Source organism: Gymnoscopelus microlampas (assembly GCF_963454915.1).
Source record: "Gymnoscopelus microlampas genome assembly, chromosome: 19".
NCBI lineage: Eukaryota > Metazoa > Chordata > Actinopteri > Myctophiformes > Myctophidae > Gymnoscopelus > Gymnoscopelus microlampas.
In genome coordinates this window covers 13,505,751-13,532,634 of record NC_139956.1, presented here as the reverse complement: position 1 = coordinate 13,532,634, position 26,884 = coordinate 13,505,751, and the positions used below count along the sequence as shown (strand labels likewise).

The following is a 26,884-nucleotide window of genomic DNA, read 5'->3' as shown; positions in this document are numbered from 1 at the left end:
ATCGAAGTTGTGAGCCAAATATCGTATCGTATCGTTTGGTGAAATTAGTGTATCGGCACACCCCTACTTAACAGGCGTTACCAATGATACTAATGAAGGCTCTGTTCCATTTAGTGTAGCACAGTAGTTCTCAGATTTTTCAATTTCCACGACCCCCATAACTCTGAGTGTACAAATGTAACCAAATGGACCCGGGTCCATTTGGTTACATTTGTACACTCAGAGTTACACAACCGTAAGGGGCCATTTGGAACCCCCTTAAGGAACCATGAGGGTCCCTGAACCCACATTTTAGTCCTACTGGTGTAGCAGAAGTGTTTCCAGTGAGTCGACTTGCACAATATCAGCACCCTGACTCTGTTTTGACCAGAATGGAACAGAGCCTTCATTAGTATCATTGGTAACACCTGTGAATGTCTTCACAATATGGCTGCTGTGCATAGAGCCTATTCTAGTCGATCTACAAGCTCACACGACGCGTTGCAACCATGTACTGTATAAAAAGAATGGACGAAGCTACGCCATTGCTTTCTACAGACCGCAAAATGAAGCCGATTGTTCAGGAATTTCAAATCCGCCATCTTTCGATATCGCGCCATATCGCGTCCAGGGTTGCCAGATTTGCTTATTATAATCTCCCCGCAAGATCTTATTTGAAAATAGCCGATCTACAAGCCGCGACGCGTTGTGAGCTTGTAGATCTGCTATTTTCAAATAGCTGATGTGCATGTTAAAGTGCTCGTGTGGCCCATAGTCGCTTCTTTTGGGCTGGTTTTCCTAGACCTGGTTGCTTGATTCTCTCTCGGAATCTGGCAACACTGATCGCGTCATATCCTGCAGAATGCAACCAGACCAGTGTTGGTCGGGTAGCTTGTCAATCAAATCATCCTGCCCCTCCTAGAGCATAGGAGGGGAAATTATCGTCAATTTTAAAATAAATGGGACCATAGTTTACCAAAACGCATATCATGATGATTGAAAGGAGACTTTAAACTAGCGACTGGAAGCATATAGTATTTATGACAATGTTTATTAAGGTAAGAAAATCAAGTCTAAAGTTCGTCAAAAACCCATCCGCTTGCATTGAGATAAATTCTTTCTGACACCAGCAGGGGTGAAACGGCGAAACTACAGCCCATTTCATGTGAACTGTCAACTTGAACTCTCTTCCTTATTCGATTCAATCTCAAAGCAGGAAGCTGGGCCCTTGGTTGCAAACGTGACATGTTGTTTGCTTGTAGATCAGCTATATTTTGGTGAAGAGATTTTGTGTGGCGTGGAAAAAGAGAGGACCAAGTGCAGAGTCCAACTCGGGTCCAGTTTACTAAGTACAGAGAGCTTAACCCATTAAGACCTGAAGCCGATTCTACAAAATGTCTTCCAAATCCCAACAGTTTTCTGAAAAAAGCACGTTTCTATATCCGTGGTGCTCAAACTTTTTCATGTCAAGGACCCCCGAAATTATATGCATTTGGCCGCCGACCCCCATCTCAAAATATGTTGTTCCAGGGACCCCCTAGAAGCAAAGATTGGAGTTAAAAATGTTCGCTTTAAAAGAATATAAATATATTACTTTGCACACATTTTCTCGATTTTTGAATAGCCAAAGTGTAAACTTTTTAGCTCAAATTAAAAAAATGACACAGATTCGTTCCAGGTCTCAATGGGTTAAAGTGGTTAATTTTAGCTGATGCAGAGATGCTTCTGTGTTCAGTCATCACGTCCATCCATACACAGAATGAGATGTTGGGCTCTCGGCGCGTGCAGCGCAGCGCGCCTTGCAGTCTAGTAGTGTCATGCGGTTGGTTTGCATAGCGTCATGCATTCTTGGAGATGTAGGTATTATTGTGTCGCCAAGATATCTATACATCCATTCACATGCTAAGTGGGATCATGGGACTTATATAAATGATGAAGTTGTGATTTGAATGGTCTCTTAGTCATCGCCGCACATGCAGCATCATGATTCAGACGTTGCACAGGCCACGATAAAACATTTGGTGAGCAAATCTTGAGTGTAAAGAACTCTTCCTGGTTCTCATTAGATATAAATGTTCTGCCCGCTGGCCTTTTTAAGCAGGTAAATGCATTAGCTTCAATATGCAATCCAGTATATATCAACTCCTTCCAGTGTTCTGAGTTAATATTAACTCATTCAGTGCCAAGCTTATTTATTCATGTTAATGGAATTTTGGTTCTGAGTGCCACAGCCAAAATTCATTGTAAAAAAAAAGTGCTTAGGAAGCGAGATACAGCCTTTTTAAGTTATAGGTTAAACAAGGAGTGGATGGAGCAGCAAATCTTCAAATCATCATATCTTGGGTTCTGAACATGTTTTTCCCCCCAAAAAACAAAAAAAGAAAAAACTTTTATTTTGAATTTTTTTTTTTATTTTGAAATTTTTTTTATGACGGATTTGACGGATTGTGGCGCTCTGGGCGTCAGGCCACGTGACGGATTTGACGGATTGTGGCACTCAATGAGTTAACCCTTTAAAGGAGAATTCCGTTCATTTTAAGTGTTATGTTTGATGTGCGTCAAATCACTTACCAACGTAGAAATGAAAATCGCGTGACTCCACAGATCCCCCTATCGACCCCCACCGTTGGCATGATAGTAGGATAGTGGATAGCCCAAATTCGCCTATTTTAACAAATGCAAAGTCTGTTTTTTTGCTTCTAGTACTCATTGTTGAGTCCCATGATGGAATTCTCCTTTAAGACATGAGGCCGATTCTGCAAAATGTCTTTTAAATCCTAAGAGTATTCTGAAAAAAAACGTATGTTTCTATATCAGTGGTGCTCAAACTTTTTCATGTCAAGGACCCCCAAAATGATACGTATTTGGCCGCGGACCCCCATCTCAAAATGTTTTGTTCCAGGGACCCCCAGAAGCAATGATTTGACTTAAAATTGTTTAAAACAATATATATTCAAAGATTTGCACACATTTTCATATTTTTTCAAAAATAGCAGATCTACAAGCTCATAGCGCGGCACTCGGTGCCGCGCTATGAGCTTGTAGATCTGCTATTTTTCAATAGCCAAAGTGTAAAATAATGCCTTTTTTTAGCTCAAATCAAAAAATGACACAGATACGTTCCAGGTCTTAATAGGTTAATATTAATAGATTTTTCCCCCAATTGTTTTCCACCCAGCGCCTTGACCATCTCCAACATCCAGCCCGGTTCCACGGGGAACTGGGAGTGTCGGGTCTGGACCAGCAGAGGAAACACCACCAGGACGGTCCACATCGTGGTCCTGGAGAGCTCCGCCAAATACTGCGCTCCGGAACGCGTCTCCAACAACAAGGGGGAGTTCAGGTCAGAGGAAGAGAGACATGCTGGGATTTACAGCATTGGTTCTCAAAGTGGGGTCCGGGGACCCCCAGGGGTACTTGAGGGGGTTCCAGGGGGTCCCCAGCTAAATGATGGATAGTTAGGAACCAAATGGACCCTTATGGGTCTGTAACTCTGAGAGTGTACAAATGGAACCAAATGGACCCTAACGGGTCCATTTGGTTCCATTTGGACACTCTCAGAGTTAAATGAACATTGGTTTTACAATGTGAATTGGGGTCCCAGCGGTATAAATGCCATTACATGGGGGTCCGTAGCCTAATGCATGTCAAACTGGGGGTCCTTGAAATTAAAATGGTTGAGAATCACTGCTAGAGAGCCGTAAAAACCTTCTCTTATTGGGGTCCCTGGCTTATCTTTTCAAATGGGGGTCCGTGGGGTAATAAGTTTCAATTAGGGGGTCCTTGACATGAAAAATTTTGAGAACCACTGCTTTAATACACCTCTTAGAGCTTAGGTGTACTTTTGGCTCCGCCCCCCTCAGCCAAAAGTACACCTTGTGTATGTCACTGATCACATGACCTCAATCAATTATCCAGTTCTAGGCAACATAGAAGGGAGGGGGCGACTTTTTTTCTTATTTCCACACAACAGTCCTAAGGTGTATGAAATACATAGTTCAATGTTGAAAATGAGTGGTATTCCCCTTTAAGACGAAGAGGCCGATCCTAAAAACGGCTTCTAAATAAATAATCACACCCAGTGTGAAGTGGGCGGTGTGGTCATCACAGTGGTCATCACAGACCCATGACTCACTTAAAAAAAAACATAAATGTGTTTTTTTTAAGTGTGTAGTCCTATTTATAGGACTATGCACATGTGTCATGTGTCTCGCTAGTCAATCACAGTGCTGAATAGAGTCAGCCAATAGAGTCAGCCAATCACAGTGCAGCTAGTGGTCATCACAGTGATGGAAGCTCACTTAAGAAAAGTATAGATTTGCATTGAATGTGTAGGGGTTAGGGGTACACAATGGGTGGCCAATCACAGTGCAGGGTTAGGGGGGTACAATGGGTGGCCAATCACAGTGCAGCAAATGTCAATGTCCCAACCTCACATGTAGGGGCGGTTACACCGCCCAAAAATAAATCAATAAATGATGTTGCTGTATATCGTCTCTGTTGGGTGGAAACATCATACGTCCAAAACTGTTACTTTTCAAGATTCATAATACAAAATAGCAAGAGGTTTCTGCCCGACAACAGCGATATATAGCGACAGCTAAAATGACACAGAGGCGTTGAAAGGTACAACAACTTATAGGTGTAACAGGTCTAAATGGGTTGATGTTTACATCATATACAGTAAGTGTTTGAAGGAACTTAATTAGTTGAGGTTTGTGTTCTACCTAAGCTAGCATAGTTGCACCCCCTTGTGGTCAGATGGCAAACCAGTGCCATCATTTTATTCCAATTTTATTCTGATAGATAGAGGACACTTAAAGATGCATTTCAGTCCAGTTCTAGAATAGTTGACATTGTGTGCAGGCCTGAGGCCGATTCTACAAATGTCTTCTAAATCCTAACAGTTTTCTGAAAAACGTATGTTTCTATATCAGTGGTTCTCAAACTTTTTCATGTCAAGGACCCCCAAAATGTATTTGGCCGCGGACCCCCATCTCAAAATATGTTGTTCCAGGGACCCCCCAGAAGCAAAGAATAGAGTTAAAAATGTTTGCTTTAAACAATATGCATTCAAAGATGTGCACACATTTTGACGATTTTTCAAAAATCGCAGATCTACAAGCTCGTAGCGCGGCACTCTGTGCCGCGCTACGAGCTTGTAGATCTGCTATTTTTGAATAGCCAAAGTGTAAAATAATGCTTTTTAGCTCAAATAAAAAAGTGACACAGATGCGTTCCAGGTCTTAATGGGTTAAAGTTACATTTCAGTCCAGTTCTAGAATATTCCACATTGTCTGCAGTATCTATGAATGATCAGACGGTAAAAAACATCGCTCGACTCACATCTCCTGTGTTGTTGCCTTCTTGCCTTTTACCTCCAGATGGACTCGTACCCTGGCAGGAATCACGGCCTACCTGCCCTGCAACCGGCTCTCGGGGAGCGCGGGCATCTCCGGCGAGGAGCAGCGGGCGTGGCGGCGCTGCGACCGCCGGGGCGTGTGGGCGGAAGACGACTACTCCAGCTGCCAGTACCAAAAAGACGTCACCCGGTTTCTCTATGTCATCAACCAGGTCTGTTGTGATTGGTTGTTTGTGATTGGCTAGTTTACCTTGGAAAAAGTACTCAAATGTTTTACTTAAGTAAAAATAGCAATACCAGCATATGAAAATGCGCTGTTACAAGTAAAGGCCCATGTTCGAAATGTTACTCGAGTAAAAGTACGAAATATGCTTAAAGTACCAAAAGTAAAAGTACTAAAATGTTTGAAAATAGCAGATCTACAAGCCCACAACGCGTCGCGTTGTGAGCTTGTAGATCTGCTATTTTCAAACAGCCTATGTATAAAATAGGGCTAAAGTGGTTAATGTATGTTTTATAATATAATCACTTATATCTGCAAAGTAACTAGTAACTAAAGTTTTCAAATCGTTTTAGTGGAGTAAAAGTACCTCAAAATTGTACTTAAGTGCAGTACTTGAGTAAATGTACTTAGTTACTTTACACCACTTATGTTCACATAAGGAGAGCAGTGCGACGCCCGCAGATCCAAGTGAGTACGAAGGCTTAGTGTCACTCTCCTCGTGAAAAGAACTACTGTGTGCGGGCCGGAGTACGTTATAGTTCATTATTTCTCTAAACCTTCTATCTCTCCCTCTATGTCCACTAGATGCCATTGAATGTGACCAACGTGGTGACCAGGGCCCGTCGACTGCTCGTCTGCACAGACAATGCTGCCAACTTCTCCGACAAGATGGATATCATCTTCGTTGCCGAAATGATCGAGAAGTTTAGCAAGTTTGCTGAGAAGTTCAAAGACGTAAGTACTCTAGCTGCCGCTAACTTCCTTCAGCCTGCTGTGTTCCCAGTTTGACAATCATTTAAGATAGTTTTGATATCACACCTTGTCCTAACGGCATGCATCAAACAATGAAACATGACATTCTCATTACAATCAGTGCCCTAACAAGCTGCGGGCCTCTTTTGCCCGACTTGTTGACTGATGTCCTGTCACTATTTTTTCCTTTTTTTGCATGCGGCCCAGCAAGTCCCACCTAGCCCTGTTAATGTAACAACCTTCGGTTGTCTTTCCCAAAGGATAGTGTAATGCTCCTTTTAAGAATGTTTAAGAAAGAGATGTTTATAAGGAAAAACCTGTTGATTCTTAGTTACACAAACATTTGTACTTAAACCTTCGCTTGTCTACTCCCACACTGCCGACAGACACACAGAACATCTCCTATGCACAAAACCTTTAGTCATAGTTCAAGACGAGGATACGCAAAATCTCTATTGTACCAAAATCAAAGATGTCTGACAGACTCTTCAACGATGAATTTGATTGGTCTGTGGTTTATCTGCAATCACTACCTACTGCAGCCTTGATATTTGATATGAACCTATGGATGCTGTTAGGTGGTGTCAGAATGTAAATTATTCTAGTTATTTGCTAATTCATTTCTAATTTCTAATAATTATCAAGTCAGGGACTTGTGTTATGGCAGAGAGAGCAGCTCCTGAGCCACTTTTCACGTTGCTTTTAATTTACACATTACTATTAAACGCTACAGCCACAGAGAAAAGGAACGCCGAGTCATACTTCTTGTATGTTTCTATAATCTTCGTCTTGCAGTAAAAATGCAATGCTGGTACTACGGTGCACCAGCGGGGTTCAAGGACGAAAAGATTTAGCTTTCAAGCAGCCCCCGTGCGGTAGAACGAGAAAGGTGGGTGTCTAGTCAGGATTTTCATTTCCTGCATAGTTGTAGTTCGTAGACAAAGCAACCTTGTCCTCCAGCAAATCCACAGGGGGAATCAACATGAGACTGGGGATAAGATAGGATCTGGAATGAGAGATTTTTTTTTATGAAGCTGAGGGAGGGGAATGTTAGATGGGATCAGATTCCCCCCCGCCGCTGCTGGACTCTGCTGTAGGAAGGCTTTCAGTGGCGCGCCGCCTGTCCCAGACGGCCCTCACTGGGGACGGGTGAGAATGTGACACCAATGAGAAGGAGTCCTGTTGCTCTCTCACTCAGCACTCAGCAGAGTTATAACATCCTGTGAAGAGGATGGTGATAGATTTAACCCCTTAATCCCCTATATACTTAAGGGAGAGGCCGGCCACCCGAGAAAACTCATTTTGGCCGCTTGTATCCGGGATCTCATTCTTTCGGTCATGACCCACACGTCATGACCATAGCTGCGTGTAGCCTAATTGGCATGACGTGTTCGAATTGTCAGATGGGTACAAGGCTTGTACATTAAACTGTATATGCGTTGATCAGTCCCACTGTATAGACAGACACCAGTGCAAACTCACTGAATTTGAAGCATCATTCCTGCTTCAGTTCTGACTCAGCATAGTGTGGTTCTCTCACTGTGATCTGCTACCATGGACTGCCATAGTACCTTAACTCTATGTGATCTTCTGTTTTGTCTCCTCCTACGTGGTCTCTCTCCCACAGCTGGGTGAGGTTATCGTCAGCATGGCCAGCAACCTGATGCTGGCCAACGAGAGGGTGCTGTGGATGGCCCAGCTCGAGGCCAAAGCCTGCACCCGCATCATCGCCTGCCTCCAGAAGGTCGCCGCCAACCGCCTGGTCACGGCTCAGACCTTCCCCCTGGTCAGTACGATTAACAACAACGGCAACCATGTCATGTTTGTACTACAGGAGCGGTTCTCCAAAGTGGGGTCTGGGGGACCCCTTCAGGGGTCCAGAATTAGTTGATATAGCATTAAGATGAGTTTAACAACTTGTACCCATTAAAACCGGGAAAGCATCTGTGTCATTTTAGGTTTTTTGCATTGGCTGTTCAAAAACAGCAGCTGTACAAGCTCGTCTGCTATTTTTGAATCATTTTAGAAAATTATTCAAACTACTGATTTAGAAGGCATTTGTTGAATCGGTCTTAATGGGTTAACCCCAGTGGCGTACCCACTGTAGAGGCTGGACAGGCGGTCGCCTGCCCAACTAAGATCTCGCCCCCCCCCTAAAAAACCCAAATAACCCAAAAATGTGTCATAGCGATTGGACCTTCTGTTCCGATAGATAATGGCCAAACATATTGAAAATGGACACTTTCGCCGGCAATTTATTTTCGCCTGCCCTAAATGTAATTCCTGGGGACGCTACTGGTTAACCCTATATATACGTACATACATAGGCTATTTGAAGATTGCCGATCTACAAGCTCACTTGAACAAAATGTGCAAAACAATTCAATATATTTTCTGATGGGGGTCTGGGGCCAAATACATATTAAATTGGGGGTCCTTGACATGAAAAGGTTTGAGAAGTATTGTAGTATGGGAATTCAATGTAGATTTATTTATGTAATTGTTCATGAGATCACTGGTCGCGCTAAATTTTTACCTTAACTGCAGTAGTTTTATAGGTGATGCGGTAGCACGTTTTGTTTGACTTTGACAATTCCTGTCCGAAATGCGTTCAAGAATGACTAGATTTGTGTTTATGTTTATTTGTCCAGACCTCCACCAACATAGCGCTGGACGCCCACATTGCCAGGGCCAGCGACTGGAACGGCATGACCTGCATGCTGTTCCAGAGGCCCAGCCCCGAGCGCAGGACCGACAGCGCGGGACCACAGGACCGACACCTCACCATGAAATGCAACACCACCTTCTCCAGCATCCTGCACAAAGTGAGTCTGTCCAAACCACACCTGAACACACCATCAATACAACGAGACTATAATCATCATAGAAATGATAGTATGATAGTCGTTAGAGTACGAGTATGTAACCATAGTATGATAATCAATAGAATGATATAACTGTAGTATGATAGTCAATAGAATGATAGTAACAATAGTATCATAGTCAGAATGATAGTATATAACGATAGTATGATAGTTGATAGAATGATAGTTTAACCCATTAAGACCTGAGGCGATTCTTAAAAATGTTTTCTAAATCCTAACAGTTTTTTAAAAAAAAATCAAAACTTTTTTTTCAAGATTTTTCAAAAATAGCAGATCTACAAGCTCATAGCGCGGCACTCGGTACCGCGCTATGAGCTTGTATATCTGCTATTTTTGAATAGCCAAAGAAATATAAAGTGACACAGATGCGTTCCAGGTCTTAATAGGTTAAAACAATATGATAGTCAATAGAATATTGTGTAATGATAGTACGATAGAATTATATAACAAAAGTAAAATGTTATAATGATAGCATGATAGCTAATAGATATATAACAAATAGTATATAAAATAAAATGTATAAATAAATATAACATTGAGGCCCGAACCGCTGGTGTAGCTGTTCGGACACCTAGGCTCCAAAGTAGCCTGACAGCGCGTCGTGGGTTCGAGTCCCGACTCGACGGCCTTTGTTGCATGTCACTCCCCATCTCTCTCCCCATTTCCCGTCAGCCTACTATACTATCAATAAAGGCATAAAAAAGCCCCCAAAAAAATGATCTTAACCCATTGAGACCTGAAGCCGATTCTACACGTCTCCTAAATCTCAACAGTTTTCTGAAAAACGTATGTTTCTATATCAGGGGCGGCCATAGCTGAGTGGTTAGTGAGCCCGCCTAGGGAGCCAGAGGCCCTGGTTGCCCCAGGTTCGATTCCAGGCCACGCCAGCATATGTCGATGAAATGAAATTTGTCCCTGAGCAAGACTCTTAACCCCTAATTGCTCACAGGTTCTCATTGGAAACAAGACCGCAAGGACTTTCATGAACGACCTGTTAAAAGGAATTATCCTTATCCTTATCCTTAGTGGTGCTCAATCTTTTTCATGTCAAGGACCCCCAAAATGATATGTATTTGGCCGCGGACCCCCATCAAAATATGTTGTTCCAGGGACCCCCAGAAGCAAAGATTTGAGTTAAAAATGTTCTCTTTAAAAATATATATATTCAAAGATTTGCACACATTTTCACGATTTCTCAAAAATAGCAGATCTACAAGCTGCCGCGCTACGAGCTTGTATATCTGCTATTTTTGAATAGCCCAAAGTGTAAAATAATGCTTTTTAGTTCAAATCTAAAAATGACATAGTTCCAGGCCTAAATGGGTTAAACAAATACATAAATAAAACAAATATAACATTTAATAATTTCAAACCTTCTATTCCCTCATTCTATCTACAGAACACTGTAGTGGAAGCCACCCTACAGCTTCCTCAGTCTCTCCTGTCCCAGGCGGTGCAACCTGCGGGGCAGGCGGACGAGCCGGTCTACAAGCTCCACCTGCTGGCCTTCCGCAACGGCAAGTTCTTCCCCTCCACCGGAAACTCTTCCCTGCTGGCCGACGGAGGCAAGAGGAGGAGCGTGGCCACGCCCGTCATCATGGCCAAGATGGGTAAGGTCCAGGTCGGGGGGTGGAGATCTGCTCGACGTGCGTTTGGGTGTGTAGTGTGTAGTACAGGGGATCCCCATGCGTTTCCAGATCCAGACACATCCTTTTACCCCGGGACCCAAACGTACAAAAATAATTAAATATAGCCCTGTCAAAAAATGGAAAAGAAATAAGTTAACCCATTAAGACCAGGAACGCATCTGTGTCATTTTAAGATTTCTTTGGGTTATTAAAAAATAGCAGATATACAAGCTCATAGCACGGCTCCGAGTGCCGCGCTATGAGCTATCTGCTATTCAAATCTTTGAATATGTATTTTTTAAAGCGATCATTTGTAACTCAAATCTTTGCTTCTGGAGGATTCTACAAATGTCTTCTAAATCCTTTTGAGTCACAAATGTTCCCTTTAGAAATGTATTATTCAAAGATTTGCACAAATTTTCACGATTTTGCAATAATAGCAGATCTACAAGCTTGTGTATCTGCTATTTTTGAATAGCCAAATAAATCTTAAAATGACACACAGATGCGTTCCCGGTCTTAATGGGTTAAAATCACTTTATTTCTCCTTGGATCAATAAATGTAATCTTATCTTATTACGCATGCTGAGTATCTGAATATAAACAGTCCATCAAAATGTTTCCATCGTGTTGGGGAAAAGCTAAGCTTTTTTAACCCATTGAGACCTGAAGCCGATTCTACATGTCTCCTAAATCTCAGTATTCTGAAAAACGTATGTTTCTATATCAGTGGTTCTCAATCTTTTTCATGTCAAGGACCCCTAAAATAACATGTATTTGGCCGCGGACCCCCATCAAAATATTTTGTTCCAGGGACCCCCAGAAGCAAAGATTTGAGTTAAAAATGTTCGCTTTAAAAATACATATATTCAAAGATTTGCACACATTTTCACGAATTTTCAAAAATAGCAGATCTACAAGCTCATAGCGCGGCACTCGGTGCCGCGCTATGAGCTTGTAGATCTGCTATTTTTGAATAGCCCAAAGTGTAAAATAATGCTTTTTAGCTCAAATCTAAAAATGACACAGTTCCAGGTCTTAATGGGTTAAACAACCTCTCTCTCTCTGTGGTGTGTTCAGACGGCGTGCCGCTGAGCGCCCTGCGGAGCCCCGTCAACATCACTTTGCGGCGCTTCGCCCGCGGCTCCGACGCCGTGGCCGCCTCCTGGAACGGCAGCCTGGTGGGGGGCCAGGGGGGCTGGCAGACCGACGGGTGCCGCATCCTCACCCACCACGACAACTTCACCACCATATCGTGCGACTCGCTGGGCAACTACGGCCTGCTAATGGTGAGTACCTGAGAAATACCCCCTGCTGCCCACAGCAATGTGTGTCAGGGTACTGTAACTGTCTGTCAACGAAATGACACAAGAACAGTGGATTTTCATTAACCCATTGAGACCTGAAGCCGGTTCTACATGTCTCCTAAATCTCAACAGTATTCTGAAAAACGTATGTTTCTATATGAGTGGTGTTCAATCTCTTTCATGTCAAGGACCCCCAAAATTATATGTATTTGGCCACGGACCCCCATCAAAATATGTTGTTCCAGGGACCCCCCAGAAGCAAAGATTTGAGTTAAAAATGTTCGCTTTAAAAATATATAAATTCAAACATTTTCACACATTTTCACGATTTTTCAAAAATAGCAGATCTACAAGCTCGTAGCGCGGCACTCGGTGCCGCGCTATGAGCTTGTAGATCTGCTATTTTTGTATAGCCAAAGTGTAAAATAATGCTTTTTAGCTCAAATCTAAAAATGACACAGTTCCAGGTCTTAATGGGTTAACCCCTTGAACCCTAGCAAAAATAGCTGATCTGCAAGCTCACAATGATCTGCTATTTTTGGCAAAATTCTTTCTAGTATTCTAGTGTAGATCTACAAGCTCACAATGCGTCGCATCGCGACGCATTGTGAGCTTGTAGATCTGCTATTTTCAAATGGCCGAAATGTATATAGTGCTGAAGTGGTTAATGTATGTTTTGCAATAATAGTCAAAATCTACAAAGTAACTAAAGTCAAATAATTGTAGTGGAGTAAAAGTACAATATTTGCCTTTGCAATGTAGTGGAGTAGAAGTAAAAGTACTCAAAATAGGAAATACTCCTGTAAAGTAAAAATACCTCAAAAAAATTGTGCTTAAGTACAGTACTTGAGTAAATGTACTTAGTTACTTTACACCACTGGTCGGCGCCATGGTAAAAGCCACTCGTCACTGCTGTTGCTCAATGTATTTCAGTGGATGGTTTAAACTGCACTCGCTTTAAGACAAATTGCCCAGCGTGGGACAATTAAACCCAAACTGAACTTGTATGCCAAGTAAAATCAATGAACACAATTGATTTTAGTCTCTGTGCTAAATATTGTCCACCAGCGTTCCGACCAGCAGTCCATTAAATTGGAATACTTGCCGCAGGCTGCGCTGGACTTGGCCATAAGTGCAGTCCATGAAAATAACAATGATGCAAACAGTTTTTCCTCTTTTATAGTTTATACAAAAGAGCATAGCAGTGTGTGTGTGGGTGTGGGTGTGTGCGTGTGATCGCTTTTTAATTTACAGACATGTGACATATAACGAGGAGTCTAATTCAACTCCATGTGTCTCTCCTTCAGGATCTTAGCAGTGTAGAGTATTTCTCCCCCAGCATCCAGCCCCTCCACCCTGTCATCTACGCCACCACCATTGTCCTCCTCATCTGTCTCCTGACCATCATTATCAGCTACATCTATCACCACAGGTAAGAGTGCTTTCAGGACTGATGTGCTAAAGAACAGCAGGAAGTTACACTGATGCCATTGATTTTGTTTTCGTCCTTGACTGACCTTAACTCGACCATAGTGAAGCCGTGGGCCAATTTCCATGTGATGTCTAAAGTTTTAAATGTTGGCATTTAGCACACGCTGTCGCTATTATCCAGAGTGACTTATAAGGTGCAAGATCAGGGTAAATGACATGATGAGCCCTAGTCAACCAACAACCGTGTAATGGTCAAGTACATAGAGTGCAAATAAATCAAATTAAGTGTACAAAGTCTAAACGACATGCTATGAAGGGTTAAAAAGTCTACTATTTCTGCAAATCTAGCATCTATCAACATAGGCAACAAGTAGTTATACAAGAAAATAAGGACTGCTAGGTTGTGAGGGGGAGTCTGAAGTGCTTTTCTATTTTTGTATACTCTATACTTAACACATGTTAACACCATTAACACAATAATGCTAGAAAGGTTATTGCTAATAAATAATAACCTTTCAACGCATTGGCCTTGCGGCCCTTTTATGTCAACAAGGCAACCTTAGAGGCATGCATTATAGTTTAGACTGTTCATCGTGTGTCCATGTCACCAGGTCGGTCCGCGTCAGCCGCAAGTTTTGGCACATGTTGGTCAACCTCTGCCTCCACATCTTCCTCACCTGCGGGGTCTTCGTCGGTGGCGTCAACCAGACTCGCTATGCCAGCGTGTGCCAAGCAGTGAGTATACATACACCCGCTGTGTGCCTCAACACCTCCAACCAAAAAACTAAACAAAAGAACTTATTTCTAAAACTAAAGCCAAAGGAAGCGAGTGTCTAGGATTTCTTCTGGATCTTGCTGTTTGCCAATGGCAAGGTACCACCCAGCGTTGGGACTTGATGAAAGCACAGGGAGGGATACAGAGAAAGATACAGTTTCCGCAGCTTAATCCATTTAGACCGGGAACGCAGCTGTGTGTCCCTTTAAGATTTCTTTGGGCTATTTAAAAAATAGCAGATATACAAGCTCATAGCGCGGCAGTAGCTTGTAGATTTGCGTGGCACCGATACAAGCTCATCGCGCTATGAGCTTGTAGATTTGCTATTTTTGAAAAATCGTGAAAAATGTGTGCAAATCTTTGAATATATGCTTTTAAAGCGAACATTTGTAACTCAAATCTTTGCTTCTGGGGATCTCTGGAACAACATATTGTTTATATTTTATATATATATATATATTTTTTTTTTTATATTTTATATATATTGTATTTTTTATAATTTTTTATAATTTTGTATTTTTTTTTTTTTTTTTTTTAATATTTTTATATTATGTAAAAAAAAATCTATTAGGATTTAGATTTTTTTTTAGAATCGGCCTCAGGTCTTAATGGGTTAAGGCGCCCCCCACCTCTTCTCCTTGTTGTGTTGAGTCATCTCACTTTATAATTCTTCCTCTGTAGGAGGTGTCTGGTTTTGAGGAGTTTGTTAGAGAACTCTCTCCCCCTCCCTGTTCCATCAGGCATTGACCAGATTCACACCGTGGCCATTTTGCGCTTACCTCATACTCAACCCCAATCTGCACGCTACTTGTAATACAGCGAATTACAACATGAATCAGGAAAAGTTTCTTTTCAAAGTAGAGAAGCACCGGCTTTACTAGGATAAAACATCGAACAAATGGTGTTCATCTAGTGTGTTTTTTTTTACTGAAGGTTAAACATTCAAAGACAAAGATAACGCACATCCTCCACCTTCGGTGCTGAGCCGAACTGCAAAGACGGCAAACTCAGAGACAAAAAAAAGGGCTCACAACTCAGTTTTAAATGCTTAAAACTTTATTTTCTGCAGCAGACAACATGTGTACGATGCTTGCGGCCTTCGTCAAGTGACATGACAAAGTTGACAAAGGTCAGGTAAATGAAAATATCTTTCACTTGTTGTCTGCTGCTGGAAATACAGTTGGGAGCATTTAAAGTGAGCCCTTTGCTCGCAACTTTGATTGTTGTTGTTATTTTGATTGAAAGTACATATTTAACAGAGACCGTACAGTAAGTAGGAGACTGTGTGTGTTCGTGCTGTAGCAATTAATGAGTTTATATCCCTACTTAATTTGAAAATTTGAGAGACCAAATTTATTCTGCTCCAATTTGAGTCAACCCTGCTTGCCCCGGGGAGATCAGTACGTCCTTGTCAACCAGTACCTGACCTGATCAGGGTCTAAATTTTCTCAATGGAAGAGTAGGGAGACTACCTCCTAGCCTTGCGTAGCCATACTATATCACTGCGTGGATATGAGTCTGGTGCTTCTATGAGGAAGTTTATTTTCCAAGGGGGGCGGCGATCAAAACAATGGCTCTCGACGCAATTGGTTAGACCTACAACCAACTACAATTACAGTCTCCCATATTTGAATACTGGGCCCTGATTGGTCACCCCAAGCTGCTGTATCACCACCTCATGATCACTGGAGCTAATAGGTGATAAATTACGCATCGTGCCCACAGTGGTACATTGATGTGACGGGGAGACAGGTCAGCTCCGTTGACACCAGATTAACGTATTATATCTAATATGAGAAATGGAAGAAGATGGCAAACTCATTACATTTATTTGAAGAGGGGACGCTCAGCAGGGATTGATCTGGTTGGATTTAGCAATTTGTCAACTGTGGAGAATAGAAAACTGAGAACTATTTCATCATTTATCTCTCGAGAGATGTAAAACTGTCATGAAATTCAAATTTCTTTGTTATAGCTGTGAAGTGTGTGTTTTTTTTTTTTTTTTAAACTCTTTATTTTCAGAAGTTTTATCAAAAAATACATAAAATCAAATAGTACAAAAAACAACAGAAAAACAGCAGTAGAAATAAAACATACAGATAAAAAACAAAAACAGAACAGGAATAAATAAATAATAAAATAATAAAATAATAGAGGTCATGGGACATTTGGTACTAGTAATAATAATAATAATAAGACTGAGACATGTTGACAATATTGAAGATCAAATACAAAATACAATATACAACAATATACCACAGGGAGGATACAAACATCATCAAGGATCTGGCTCGCTATCTAAATAGTCCAGCCATTTCCCCCATCTTTTTTCACCCAGCTCCTTTTGGAGCCTCAAAGAGTAGGTCATCTGCTCTAAGAGATGCAATTGTCTCACAGTACTGATGAATAGCCCCATAGTAGGGCAGTTTTTCTGCAACCAGTTCTTTGTAATAGCTTTTTTGCTTGCTGCAAGTAGAATCTTAAACAAGTAAGAGTCATTCTGACTTAGTCCATCCGGGGTTTGTCCAAGATACAAAGATTCAAATGTAGTATTAACACTGAAACCTAGAATCTCTGAGATAAGTGTTGCTACCTCCTCCCAGAAAGGTTGAATTGCAGGACAAGACCAAAAGATATGTGCATGGTCAACCATAGTATCTCCACATTCCCTCCAGCAGTCTAGCTGGTTTCCAGTTTGTTTGGATTTCTGTTTGGGGGTGATAAAGAAGCGGATTTGGTTTTTCCAGCAAAAGTCTCTCCAGGTCAAGGAGTTAGTAGTCGTTGATTGTGTTTCCCATGAGTCTGACCACACTTCATCACTTATGTCAATGCCAAGTTCTTTTTCCCATCGTTGTTTCACATATATCGTAGAGTCCTTATTCAATGACATAATTCCATTGTATAGTTTACTTATAATACCTCTATTACTGCCGGAGTTATAAGCATCAACAAATACAGTTATTATAGTTGGTGTGATCCCCGGATTGGACCTTTTTATTTCTTTCCCGAAAAAATCCCTTAACTGTAGATATCTGAAAAAGTCATGCTTAGCCAGCCCATATGTCTTACTCATATTTTCAAAACTGTCAATATCCCCTTTTTTAATCATTGTACATATGGAGGTGATACCAAGACGAACCCATTGTCTATATCTGCCGTCCAGTAATGCTGGCACGAAGGCAGGATCATATGCTGGCCAGCTTAATAGTTTAGCCTCCTTCTGGAGTTGGAAACGTTTAATCACTTCTAACCATATTTTAAATGAAAAATTTACCCATTGGCTCACTGTCTGAAACATCCCTTTCTCTCCCTCAGTGCAACCTAGTAATGACTGTATTGGTTTATCCATTAAGGATAGCTCTATGTTTTTCCATTTAGCAATATAGGTCGGGTTACACCAATATACAAGGGGTCTCAGCTGTGCTGACAAATAATAATCCCTTAAAGAAGGGAGGGACATGCCTCCTCTCGCCCGGGGCAGCTGTAAGGTAGAAAATTTCACCCGTGGCCTTTTCTTGTCCCAGATAAAGCGTGAAATATGTTTATTCCATTCTCTGAATTGTTTCAAGGGTATTTCTACTGGTAGTGACAAGAAAAGGTATAGTAATCTGGGTAAGATTACCATTTTGACTGCTCTTATTCTACCTCCCAGGTCAAGAGGAAGCATGCTCCATCTACTGAGATCATCATACATTTTCCTAGTTGCACCCCCATAGTTGACATCAAACAGTTGTGACAGATCCTTGGGCAGATTTATACCCAAATATTTGATATGGGGTAAATACCAATTAAAGTTGTATGTTGTGATGCATTCTTGCGTAGGGGTATAATTTAGTGTCAAGACCTGAGTTTTATGTACGTTGAGCACATACCCTGAGTAAAACCCATATGTTTCCAACATTTCCATCAGTACAGGAAGCCCAGAACCTGGGTCCATGATTGTGACCAATACATCGTCCGCGTAAAGGCCTATAGTATATTCCTCTCCCCCAATGGAGATGCCCTTCAATCGGGTCTCTTGTCTTATTGCTTGAGCTAGGGGCTCTATGAAAAAATTGAAGAGGGAGGGGCTACTCGGACAACCCTGCCTGCATCCACGTTTCAGGGCTATAGAGTCAGATAGGCTACCATTTATTTTAATTCTTGCAGTGGGAGAAGAGTAGAGTGTTTGGATACGTTGTATAAAACCTTCACAGAAACCAAATCTATGCATTACCAAATAAAGGAATTCCCAACCTACTGAGTCAAAAGCAGCCTTAGCATCTAGGCTGAGGACAATAGCACTAGTTTTTTCATAATTAATCCGTTCAATAACATGTAGAGCCCTTCGTACATTATCCTGAGTCTGTCTATTTCTTATGAATCCGGTTTGATCCTCATCAATCAGCCACGGCATTATACTTTCCATTCTTTTCGTTAAGATGGAGGCATATAACTTATAATCCGTGTTTAAAACACTTATGGGTCTATAATTCCCACACTCCATCCTGTCCTTCCCTTCTTTGTGAATCACAGAGATGAATGCTTCATTCCAGGACGGTGGTAGAATACTATCTTTTAACACGTAGTTGAAGCACTTCTCCAGCAGAGGGAGTAATTGCACCCTCATAGATTTGTACCATTCACTAGGAAAGCCATCTGTCCCAGGTGATTTATTAGAATTCTGGCCAGAGATAGCATTATCTATTTCCTCTTGTGTTATTGGGGAAATTAGCTCTTTGTTCATATCTGTGCCAATTGTGGGGAGGTCTAATGATTCCAAAAAATCAACAATAGTACGTTCATCTGCCCGATCTGGTTGGGAGTATAATTTTTTAAAATATGTTTCAAATGCTTTCTGTATGCCATTCATATTGCTAGTGATCTTATTTGTAATTGGGTCTCTAATTTTATATATAGTGTTTTCAGCTTGTTGCTTTTTAAGCCTCCAAGCTAGCAGTCTTGCTGCTTTGGGGCCAGCCTCATAATACCTTTGTTTCATAAACCTTAAATTCTTTTCCACTTCTTCACTAAGTATCTTGTCTATTTCCTGTTTAACATTTCTGATTTGGTGGATTATGGAGGGCTCCTTGTTTTTAACATGTGTTTGTTCCAGCTCCCTCAGTTTTTCCTGTAGGTTTGATAATTTGTGGGCTTTGATCTTTTTTATCATGGCTGTTTGGGCAATAATCTTTCCTCGAAGAACACATTTTGCACAATCCCATAAAATACCTGGATTTACATCTCCTCCATCATTATCCTGTAGATATGTAGTTAAATCTGACTCCATTGTTTTTCTAAATGCTGTGTCGTTCAAAAGACTGGTATTCATTCTCCAAAGTGTTTTTCTCCTTCTACCATCCAAATGAAAGGTCAAATATACTCCCGAGTGATCGGAAAGATCCCTCTGGCCTACTTTACACTCCCTTATCCTGTGCAGGTCTCCATTATATATAAATATGTAATCCAGTCTAGTGTGCACAGAGTGCCTTGCACTGAAGAAGGTGTATCCTGGGGTCGATCCATGCATAGCTCGCCATACATCGATCAGCCCCAGGTCCACCAATGCCTTATTTATATGTTTTTCAATAGAGGTCCTCTTTCTTTTCTTATTTGTTGAGTCTGAGTTATGAAGAGTAGCATTTATATCACCTGCAAAAATGAGACTGCCATATGACTCCGATGCAATCAAATTAAATATTTTCCTGAAGAAGGACATAGTACTACCAGGGGGGGCATAAACATTAAACAATGTGACCTCTTTTTGGTCTATTTTCCCCTTTAGTAGAACATATCTTCCCTCCTTATCAATTATTTCAGATATGAATTCAAATCGGATTGAGTTAGAAATCAATATAGCAACCCCTCTCTTTTTACCATTTTTATATGAGGAAAAGAAGGTATTCTTAAAGCCCATTTTTTTTATTTTTTCGTGTTCTGCATCAGATAGGTGTGTTTCTTGCCAAAAGGCAATATTAACCTTTTCCTTTTTTATTTTTGCTATCATTTTACTCCTCTTAATTGGGCTGTTTAACCCATTTACATTTAAAGAGAGTAGATTATAATGCTGAAAATGCATACATTTTTCGTTTCAAACCCTGTGTGCATAATGTATCCCAAATATTGAAAAAAAGGGGCGAAAATACCATAACTCTCAGTATCACAACAACATCCCACATTTAAAAAAATATACACTGTACCTGTAACATCCCAGACCTCGCAAAAAAAACAGAGACAAAAATATAGCAAAACATTCAAAAGGAAATAATTATAATACAAGGAATTTCCTAACACAAATGAAGGCGTCATAAAGCCTTCGATAGATGAGGGGGACTAACCACAAGGTGGGGCCCCTCGGTAAGAAGAAAAGGAAACTTGTGGCTTTCACAGTAGAAGGTATCAGCCTTTTTCAATGATTTTTAAACTTATTCAGAGGATACTGTCATTTATATGATTAACTGTATCACCCACCGAGCTCCATGAAATCGAGAATAGGTCGCTCACACTTTATCTGGCGTCGCCGCAGGTTCTGGCTGCTCTCGGTCCCCGTGTCTGTCCGGCGGGCTCCGTCCGGTCACTGTGGGGCTTGCGGTCGGGGAGGCGTTGTTTTCGTCGCGACTCGGCGATCCTCCTCCCGGGGAGCCGCCACCAGGCTCTATATATCTCCTGCGGTATTCACTCAGCCTCTCCTGGGCCCGCTGCTGCATCTGCCGTTGCTCGTCGCGTCGGTGTCCCGCTACCTCCCATGGGAGAAGCCGAGCCAACACCGTCTCTGCCTTGCCTTTCTTCTTTTCAGCGATGATGATGGTACCTATTTCGAATCCCTTGCTGCGTAGGTCCCCTGCTGCATGTGTTGCGCTGTTGTATAACATGGTACCAGTGTCCAACTCAACTCGCATTCTGGTCATCGGGGTTTGAAAACGTATTTTCTTCAGGAGTAGGGCTTTTTTAACTGGAGCGTATTCTTGTCTCTTTTTCTGCACAGCTTCCGCGTAGTCGTGGTCAAAAAACACCCGTTTACCCCGGACACAGGGCTTCTTCTTCCAGGCAGTGTGGAGGATTTTCTCTTTCACCGTAAATTTAAGGAACCGGATCACCATGGAACGTGGTGGAGCGGTCGCGGGTGGTTTTGGTCCGACCCTGTGACATCGCTCTATCCCAAAGTCCTGATTCTGACCCAAGCCCATATCACCCAATTCCGTCTTTATCAGGTTTTCAATGAACGTGGTCGCAGAGTTCCCCTCCGCCCCCTCTGGAATGGAATAGACCCTCATGTTTTGACGCCTGGAATATCCCTCCATATATGACAATTTGTCTTCCAAAGCTTGTTGATCAGCAAGTAGGTGAATAAGGGCGTCCTTTACTCCAATATTCCACTCTTCCGTGTCTGCGACACGTTCCTCCATTTCCCCCACGCTCCTCACTGCTTTGTCCAATCGGTCCGTCGAGTCCTGTATCTTCAGGTTCATTTCGGATTTAAATTCTTCCATTTGTTTTTTTATATCGTTGAGGAAGCATGTGCGAAATTCCGAGAGATCCTTTTTCAATTCGGCTTGTAGTGTAGCCAGTCCTGCAGTCATGACTTCGCTCACTACTTTTTGAAGCGACGCCACTGTGACCAGGCCAGGGCTCCGGTCCTCACCGCCGGCGCCGCCATCTTGTGTTGCCGTTGTTTTCACATTGTTTGCTCCGTCTTCGTTCACTGGGTCAGGAGCGGTATTTCTCAACTCGTAACCTCCTTTTTTCACATGGGACTTTTCCCCGCTCATTATTCTTTCGGTTTGTATCACTCTGAATGTATGAAACTTCTTGAATTAAGTGGAATTATAGGCTGATACCGGAGCTCTGTTACTAAGCTGCCATCACGTGTAACGCCACCGGAAACTCAAGTGTGTGTTTTTTGATAGATGGTGGTAATGGTAATTCTCTTCCAGGTGGGTATCTTGCTGCACTATTCCACCTTGGCCACGGCGCTCTGGGTGGGCGTGACCGCACGCAACATCTACAAGCAGGTGACGCGCAAGGCCAAGCGGTACGAGGAGCTGGATGAGCCTCCACCCCCACCGCGACCCATGCTCAGGTACAATAACTACATCTCCCACAATGCAGTATTTCAATTATTTAACCCATTAAGACCGGGAACGCATCTTTGTCATTTTAGATTCATTTTGGCTATTCAAAAATAGCAGATATACAAGCTCATAGCGCGGCACCGAGTGCCGCGCTATGAGCTTGTAGATCTGCTATTTTTTTTAAATCGTGAAAGTTTGTGCACATTTTTTAATATATATTTGTTTACATTTGTAACTCGAATCTGTGCTTCTGGGGGTCCCTGGAACTAAATATTTTGACATGGGGGTCCGCAACCAAATACATAAAATTTTGGGGGTCCTTGACATGAAAAAGTTTGACAATCGCTGATATAGAAACATACATTTTTTTCAAGAAAACTGTTAGGATTTAGAAGACATTTGTAGAATCGGCCTCAGGTCTTAAAGGGTTAAAGGCAGTCCGTGCAGAAGTTTTGACAATATCTATGTAGATATTTTTGAATGCTTGACTGAAATAGAAATACATTTGATTAATCAATGACTTCATTATTCATACAGTTGATTGACATTGATTCTGATTCTGGTTGTGAGGCTTACGAGTGAAATTCTACTCTTTAAGTAAAGGAAACATGAATATTTATTTGATCGTTTCTTATGGCAGAAGTAGCCTGCATTGCAATGTTCTTTTTGGTGTTGGTAAGATTCTGCCACACGGTGTCAGCGTAGAGACTGTGAGGGTCCCAATGCTCCTCTATCTCTAATTCTACAGTCTCACAAGAGAGCCCGAAGGTTATAGCACTTCTCCTGTAAAACATCCATTCCTCTTGCCAACAGGTTCTACTTAATTGGCGGAGGTATACCCATCATTGTCTGCGGTATCACTGCGGCGGCCAACATCAAGAATTACGGCAGCCGGACCAATGCACCGTAGTAAGTAGTCCCTCTCAGCTGTCACTGTTACGGAAAGCAATTAAAAGATGCTAATACTACAATATGTGCTCATGAAACTGCTGTCACGTTTATCTCTGCACCGCTGTTTGTCTATTAAAGAACCTCACCCAAATCGTTCGCATTCTGTCCATAAGAGAAATTGCTTTCATCATCGTATTTGTCGTGTGTGTGTGTGTGTGTGTGTCTGTGTGTGTGTGTGTGTGTGTCTGTCTGTCTGTCTGTCTGTCTGTCTGTCTTCCTTCCCTTATTGCTTTAGTAAATAACATTTTTTAAAGTATTTAATTTTTTTCATTTTCCAAAAGAAATATTAAAAATAAATGAAAAAAGTTATCAAAAAAACACAACCCCCTCGCGTATTAGGAGGGCAGGGTGAGTCACCAGAACCAAGGACGGGTGTTTTTCATGAATCTAACATGTTAAAAATTGAAGTTATAATGGGTTTGTATAGGAAGGGGGCGTGTCTGATAAAATGAATATCACATATCTAAATACTGAATCAAGCAACTTAAAAACGGTCTGGGGGCTCACACAGTAGACGATAAAATTACCAAAAGTTTTTTTGAAAGTGAAATATCCCTTTAAGTCCATAAAGTTCCGATTAGGCAACTGTTTTATTTATAGTGCATGTTTCGGTGCCTAGCAACCACCACCAACCCCCTCCCTCTCCCCCCCATCATGTGGCAGCTGTTTCAGTTGACTAATTGAGAAATCTGGACATGTATCTGTCTGAAGTCTTTGGAGTTTAATTAGTTTCCAGCTTGAGAGATTAAGTCAGCCTGTACCGTGGAATGCAGTGGAACGGATACTCTTGAAATAGGGAGCAAACCTTCCGCCTATCTTGAATGACTCCTCTTCCTTATTTGTTAATATGTTAATATTGTGTTATTGTATTATATTTGCTGTTGTAAAAAGAATTGCCTCACAAAAAGTGGAGAGTCCTAGGGTTCCCAAGGAGGCAGAAATCCAAGGCAAAAAAACTATTAAGGAGGGAGACTGTACAATGCAAAATAATCATTTGAATGCCTTCAAACTGCTATAGTTGACAACTTTTTTGTTTAGGCAAACAAACAAACAATTGGCCGTTTTGGGCGAGAACCCCTATTTGTAACTATACCTTTCAGGACGGGAACCCCTTTTGGGGTTCTTGTTGCTATGTACTGTATATAGCAACATACATTTGTTGTAAAGTTTTTCAGAAGACTTAGGTCAGGATTTAGAAGGTGTTTTTAGAATCTGCCTCAGGTCATTCAAATTATGTACAGTGGTCTCCCTCCTCAATTGTTTCTTTTTTTATACATACCTGAATAATGACTTTAACGTTCCATCTCTGTGTGTTTTGCCCGTGTAGTTGCTGGATGGCCTGGGAGCCCAGCATCGGTGCCTTTTACGGCCCGGTGGGATTCATCATCTTCGTGGACTGCATGTATTTCCTCAGCATCCTGCTGCAGCTGCGCCGGCACCCCGAACGCCGCTACGAGTTCAAGGAGCTGACGGAAGAGCAGCAGCGGCTGGCGCTGTCCGCCAACGACGCGGCGGCGGACGGCGCCGGAGCCCACCTCCACCCGCTGACCCTGCAGCTCCAGCCTCACGAGGCCTCGTCCTCCACGGTGTCGGCGCCGCCCCGCGCCGTGGCTCTGTCGGCGCTGGAGAACGAGCACACGTTCGGCGCCCAGCTCGTGGGCGTGGCGGGGGCGCTGGGCCTCTACGCGGCCCTCTGGGTGTTCGGCGCCATGGCCGTGTCCCAGGAGCACCCCGTGGACCTGGCCTTCACCTGCCTGTTCGGGGTGGCCGCTCTGGCGCTGGGGGCCTTCCTGGTGGCGCATCACTGTGTGAACAGGCAGGACATGAGGCGCTACTGGTCCCAAGCCTGCTGCTCGGGGAGGCGGGCCTACACCGCCCAGGAGGACGTCCTCCTCCCCCAGGCGGGGGGGGCGGCGACGGCCTCCACGGCGGGATCGCTCAGCAGGGGCAACGGCGAGGCGGCCAAATGCGGCCACAGCAGCGCCGAGTCCTCGTGCACGAACAAGAGCGCCCACAGCGTGCGGAACTCGGCCCAGGGCAGCAAGCTGACCAACCTGCACGCCGAGGCGGCCCAGTGTAAGCCGGCGCCCCCCCTGCTGCCGGTTCCCGCCGCCAACGGCGCCACGCTCTTAGACAACAGCCTGACGGAGCACTCGCTGGACAACGAGATCAAAATGCACATAGCGCCCACCGAGGTCCTGTTCCGCCCCGCGAACAACAACAACCTCCCTGCGTCGTCGACGCCCAACGGACAAGTGGGGCGGCACCACAAAAACAGGGCGCGGGCGCACCGGGCGAGCCGGCTGACCGTGCTGCGGGAGTACGCCTACGACGTGCCCACCAGCGTGGAGGGCAGCGTGCAGAGCGCCCCGCACCGGCGCCACCACCACCACCACCACGACGTGGCGGCCCGCAACAGCCGGCGGGCGGCCTACATGGCGTACCGGGAGCGCCACCAGAGCCAGCTCCATCAGGACAGCAGCGACAGCGCCAGCCTGCCCCGCCGGCCGCGCACCACCGCGGACAAGGGAGGGGGCAAAGCGCTGGACAACGGGGTGTTGGTGGTGGGAGGAGGAGAAGGAGTAATAGTATCCATAGAGACTGAGCATTCGCCCGCCACCGCTGCTTCGAGCTCGGCGAAAGACAATGGCGCCGTAAAACAGTCCGGCGGCAACATGGAGCTGGAAAGCCAGCCGAAGTCGTACGGGCTCAATCTGGTGACGCAAAACGGCACGCTGAAGGGCAACGGACAGGCCATGATGCCTTTAATTAACACAGAGTGCACCGCCAGCATAAAGACAGGCTTATGGAAACACGAAACTACTGTGTAGTAGCTCCAGTTTCCCCCCGTTTTTTTTTTTTTTTTTTTGAAAGACTGCAGAGTAAATTGTGCACTCTCCTCCTCAACTGTGAAATGTTTTTCTACTTTTTTTTTTGGTTTTGGATTGTACATTTTTCTTAGGGGTGGGGGGGGGAGAGTTCTTTGAAAAATAATGGTTGGACAAATTAGACACGTTATTTTGAGTTTGCCATTCAAACTTTTGACATGTTTTTTTTGTAAATGGTCTATCTTTATATCATTTAATCCCAACCCCCCCCATCACTCAATTTGTTGAGTTGTGTAGAGGTGGATCTGCATGGTCTGTGCTGTGGCCCTGTGCGTACCCTTCTGGGCTTTTTTTTTCACCCCACCCCCACCCACCCCCTGTTTTCCAAGTTTGTTCCAACATAATAAACTAAAAAAAGTTCCACTCACGTAATGAACGCTTGTATTCCTCTAGTAACGTCCACAGTATCTGCTCCTGGCTCTTCGGAGCCGCGAGTGCAAAGGTGAGTCACACATTGCTTTGTTTCTCAAGAACTGTACTGTACTGTTGGCTGGTAATTGCAAGTTTCCACTGAACCTAGGGGTCATCTCAAGTACCCCCCAACCAACCCCCCAAAGAGGCCACACTTTAACCCATTTAGACCGGGAGACTGTCTGTGTCATTTTTTAGATTTCTTTGGCTATTCAAAAATAGCAGATCTACAAGCTCATA

General features: G+C 43.1%; 1 protein-coding gene across 1 annotated transcript in view; it reads left to right on the top strand.

The window, feature by feature from the left end:
- The window catches only part of adgra3 (adhesion G protein-coupled receptor A3), a 66,319-nt gene extending 39,714 nt beyond the window's left edge, over positions 1–26,605 (top strand). The window contains exons 9-20 of the mRNA XM_084042740.1: positions 3,158–3,322; positions 5,364–5,553; positions 6,150–6,299; positions 7,945–8,103; positions 8,969–9,142; positions 10,602–10,812; positions 11,911–12,119; positions 13,445–13,569; positions 14,180–14,303; positions 22,257–22,402; positions 23,208–23,303; positions 24,673–26,605. Of these exons, the coding sequence (XP_083898866.1) occupies positions 3,158–3,322; positions 5,364–5,553; positions 6,150–6,299; positions 7,945–8,103; positions 8,969–9,142; positions 10,602–10,812; positions 11,911–12,119; positions 13,445–13,569; positions 14,180–14,303; positions 22,257–22,402; positions 23,208–23,303; positions 24,673–26,176 (3,253 nt within the window). The 3' untranslated portion in view covers positions 26,177–26,605. The remainder of the gene's footprint in view (positions 1–3,157; positions 3,323–5,363; positions 5,554–6,149; positions 6,300–7,944; positions 8,104–8,968; positions 9,143–10,601; positions 10,813–11,910; positions 12,120–13,444; positions 13,570–14,179; positions 14,304–22,256; positions 22,403–23,207; positions 23,304–24,672) is intronic.
- Positions 26,606–26,884: the final 279 nt, after the last annotated feature.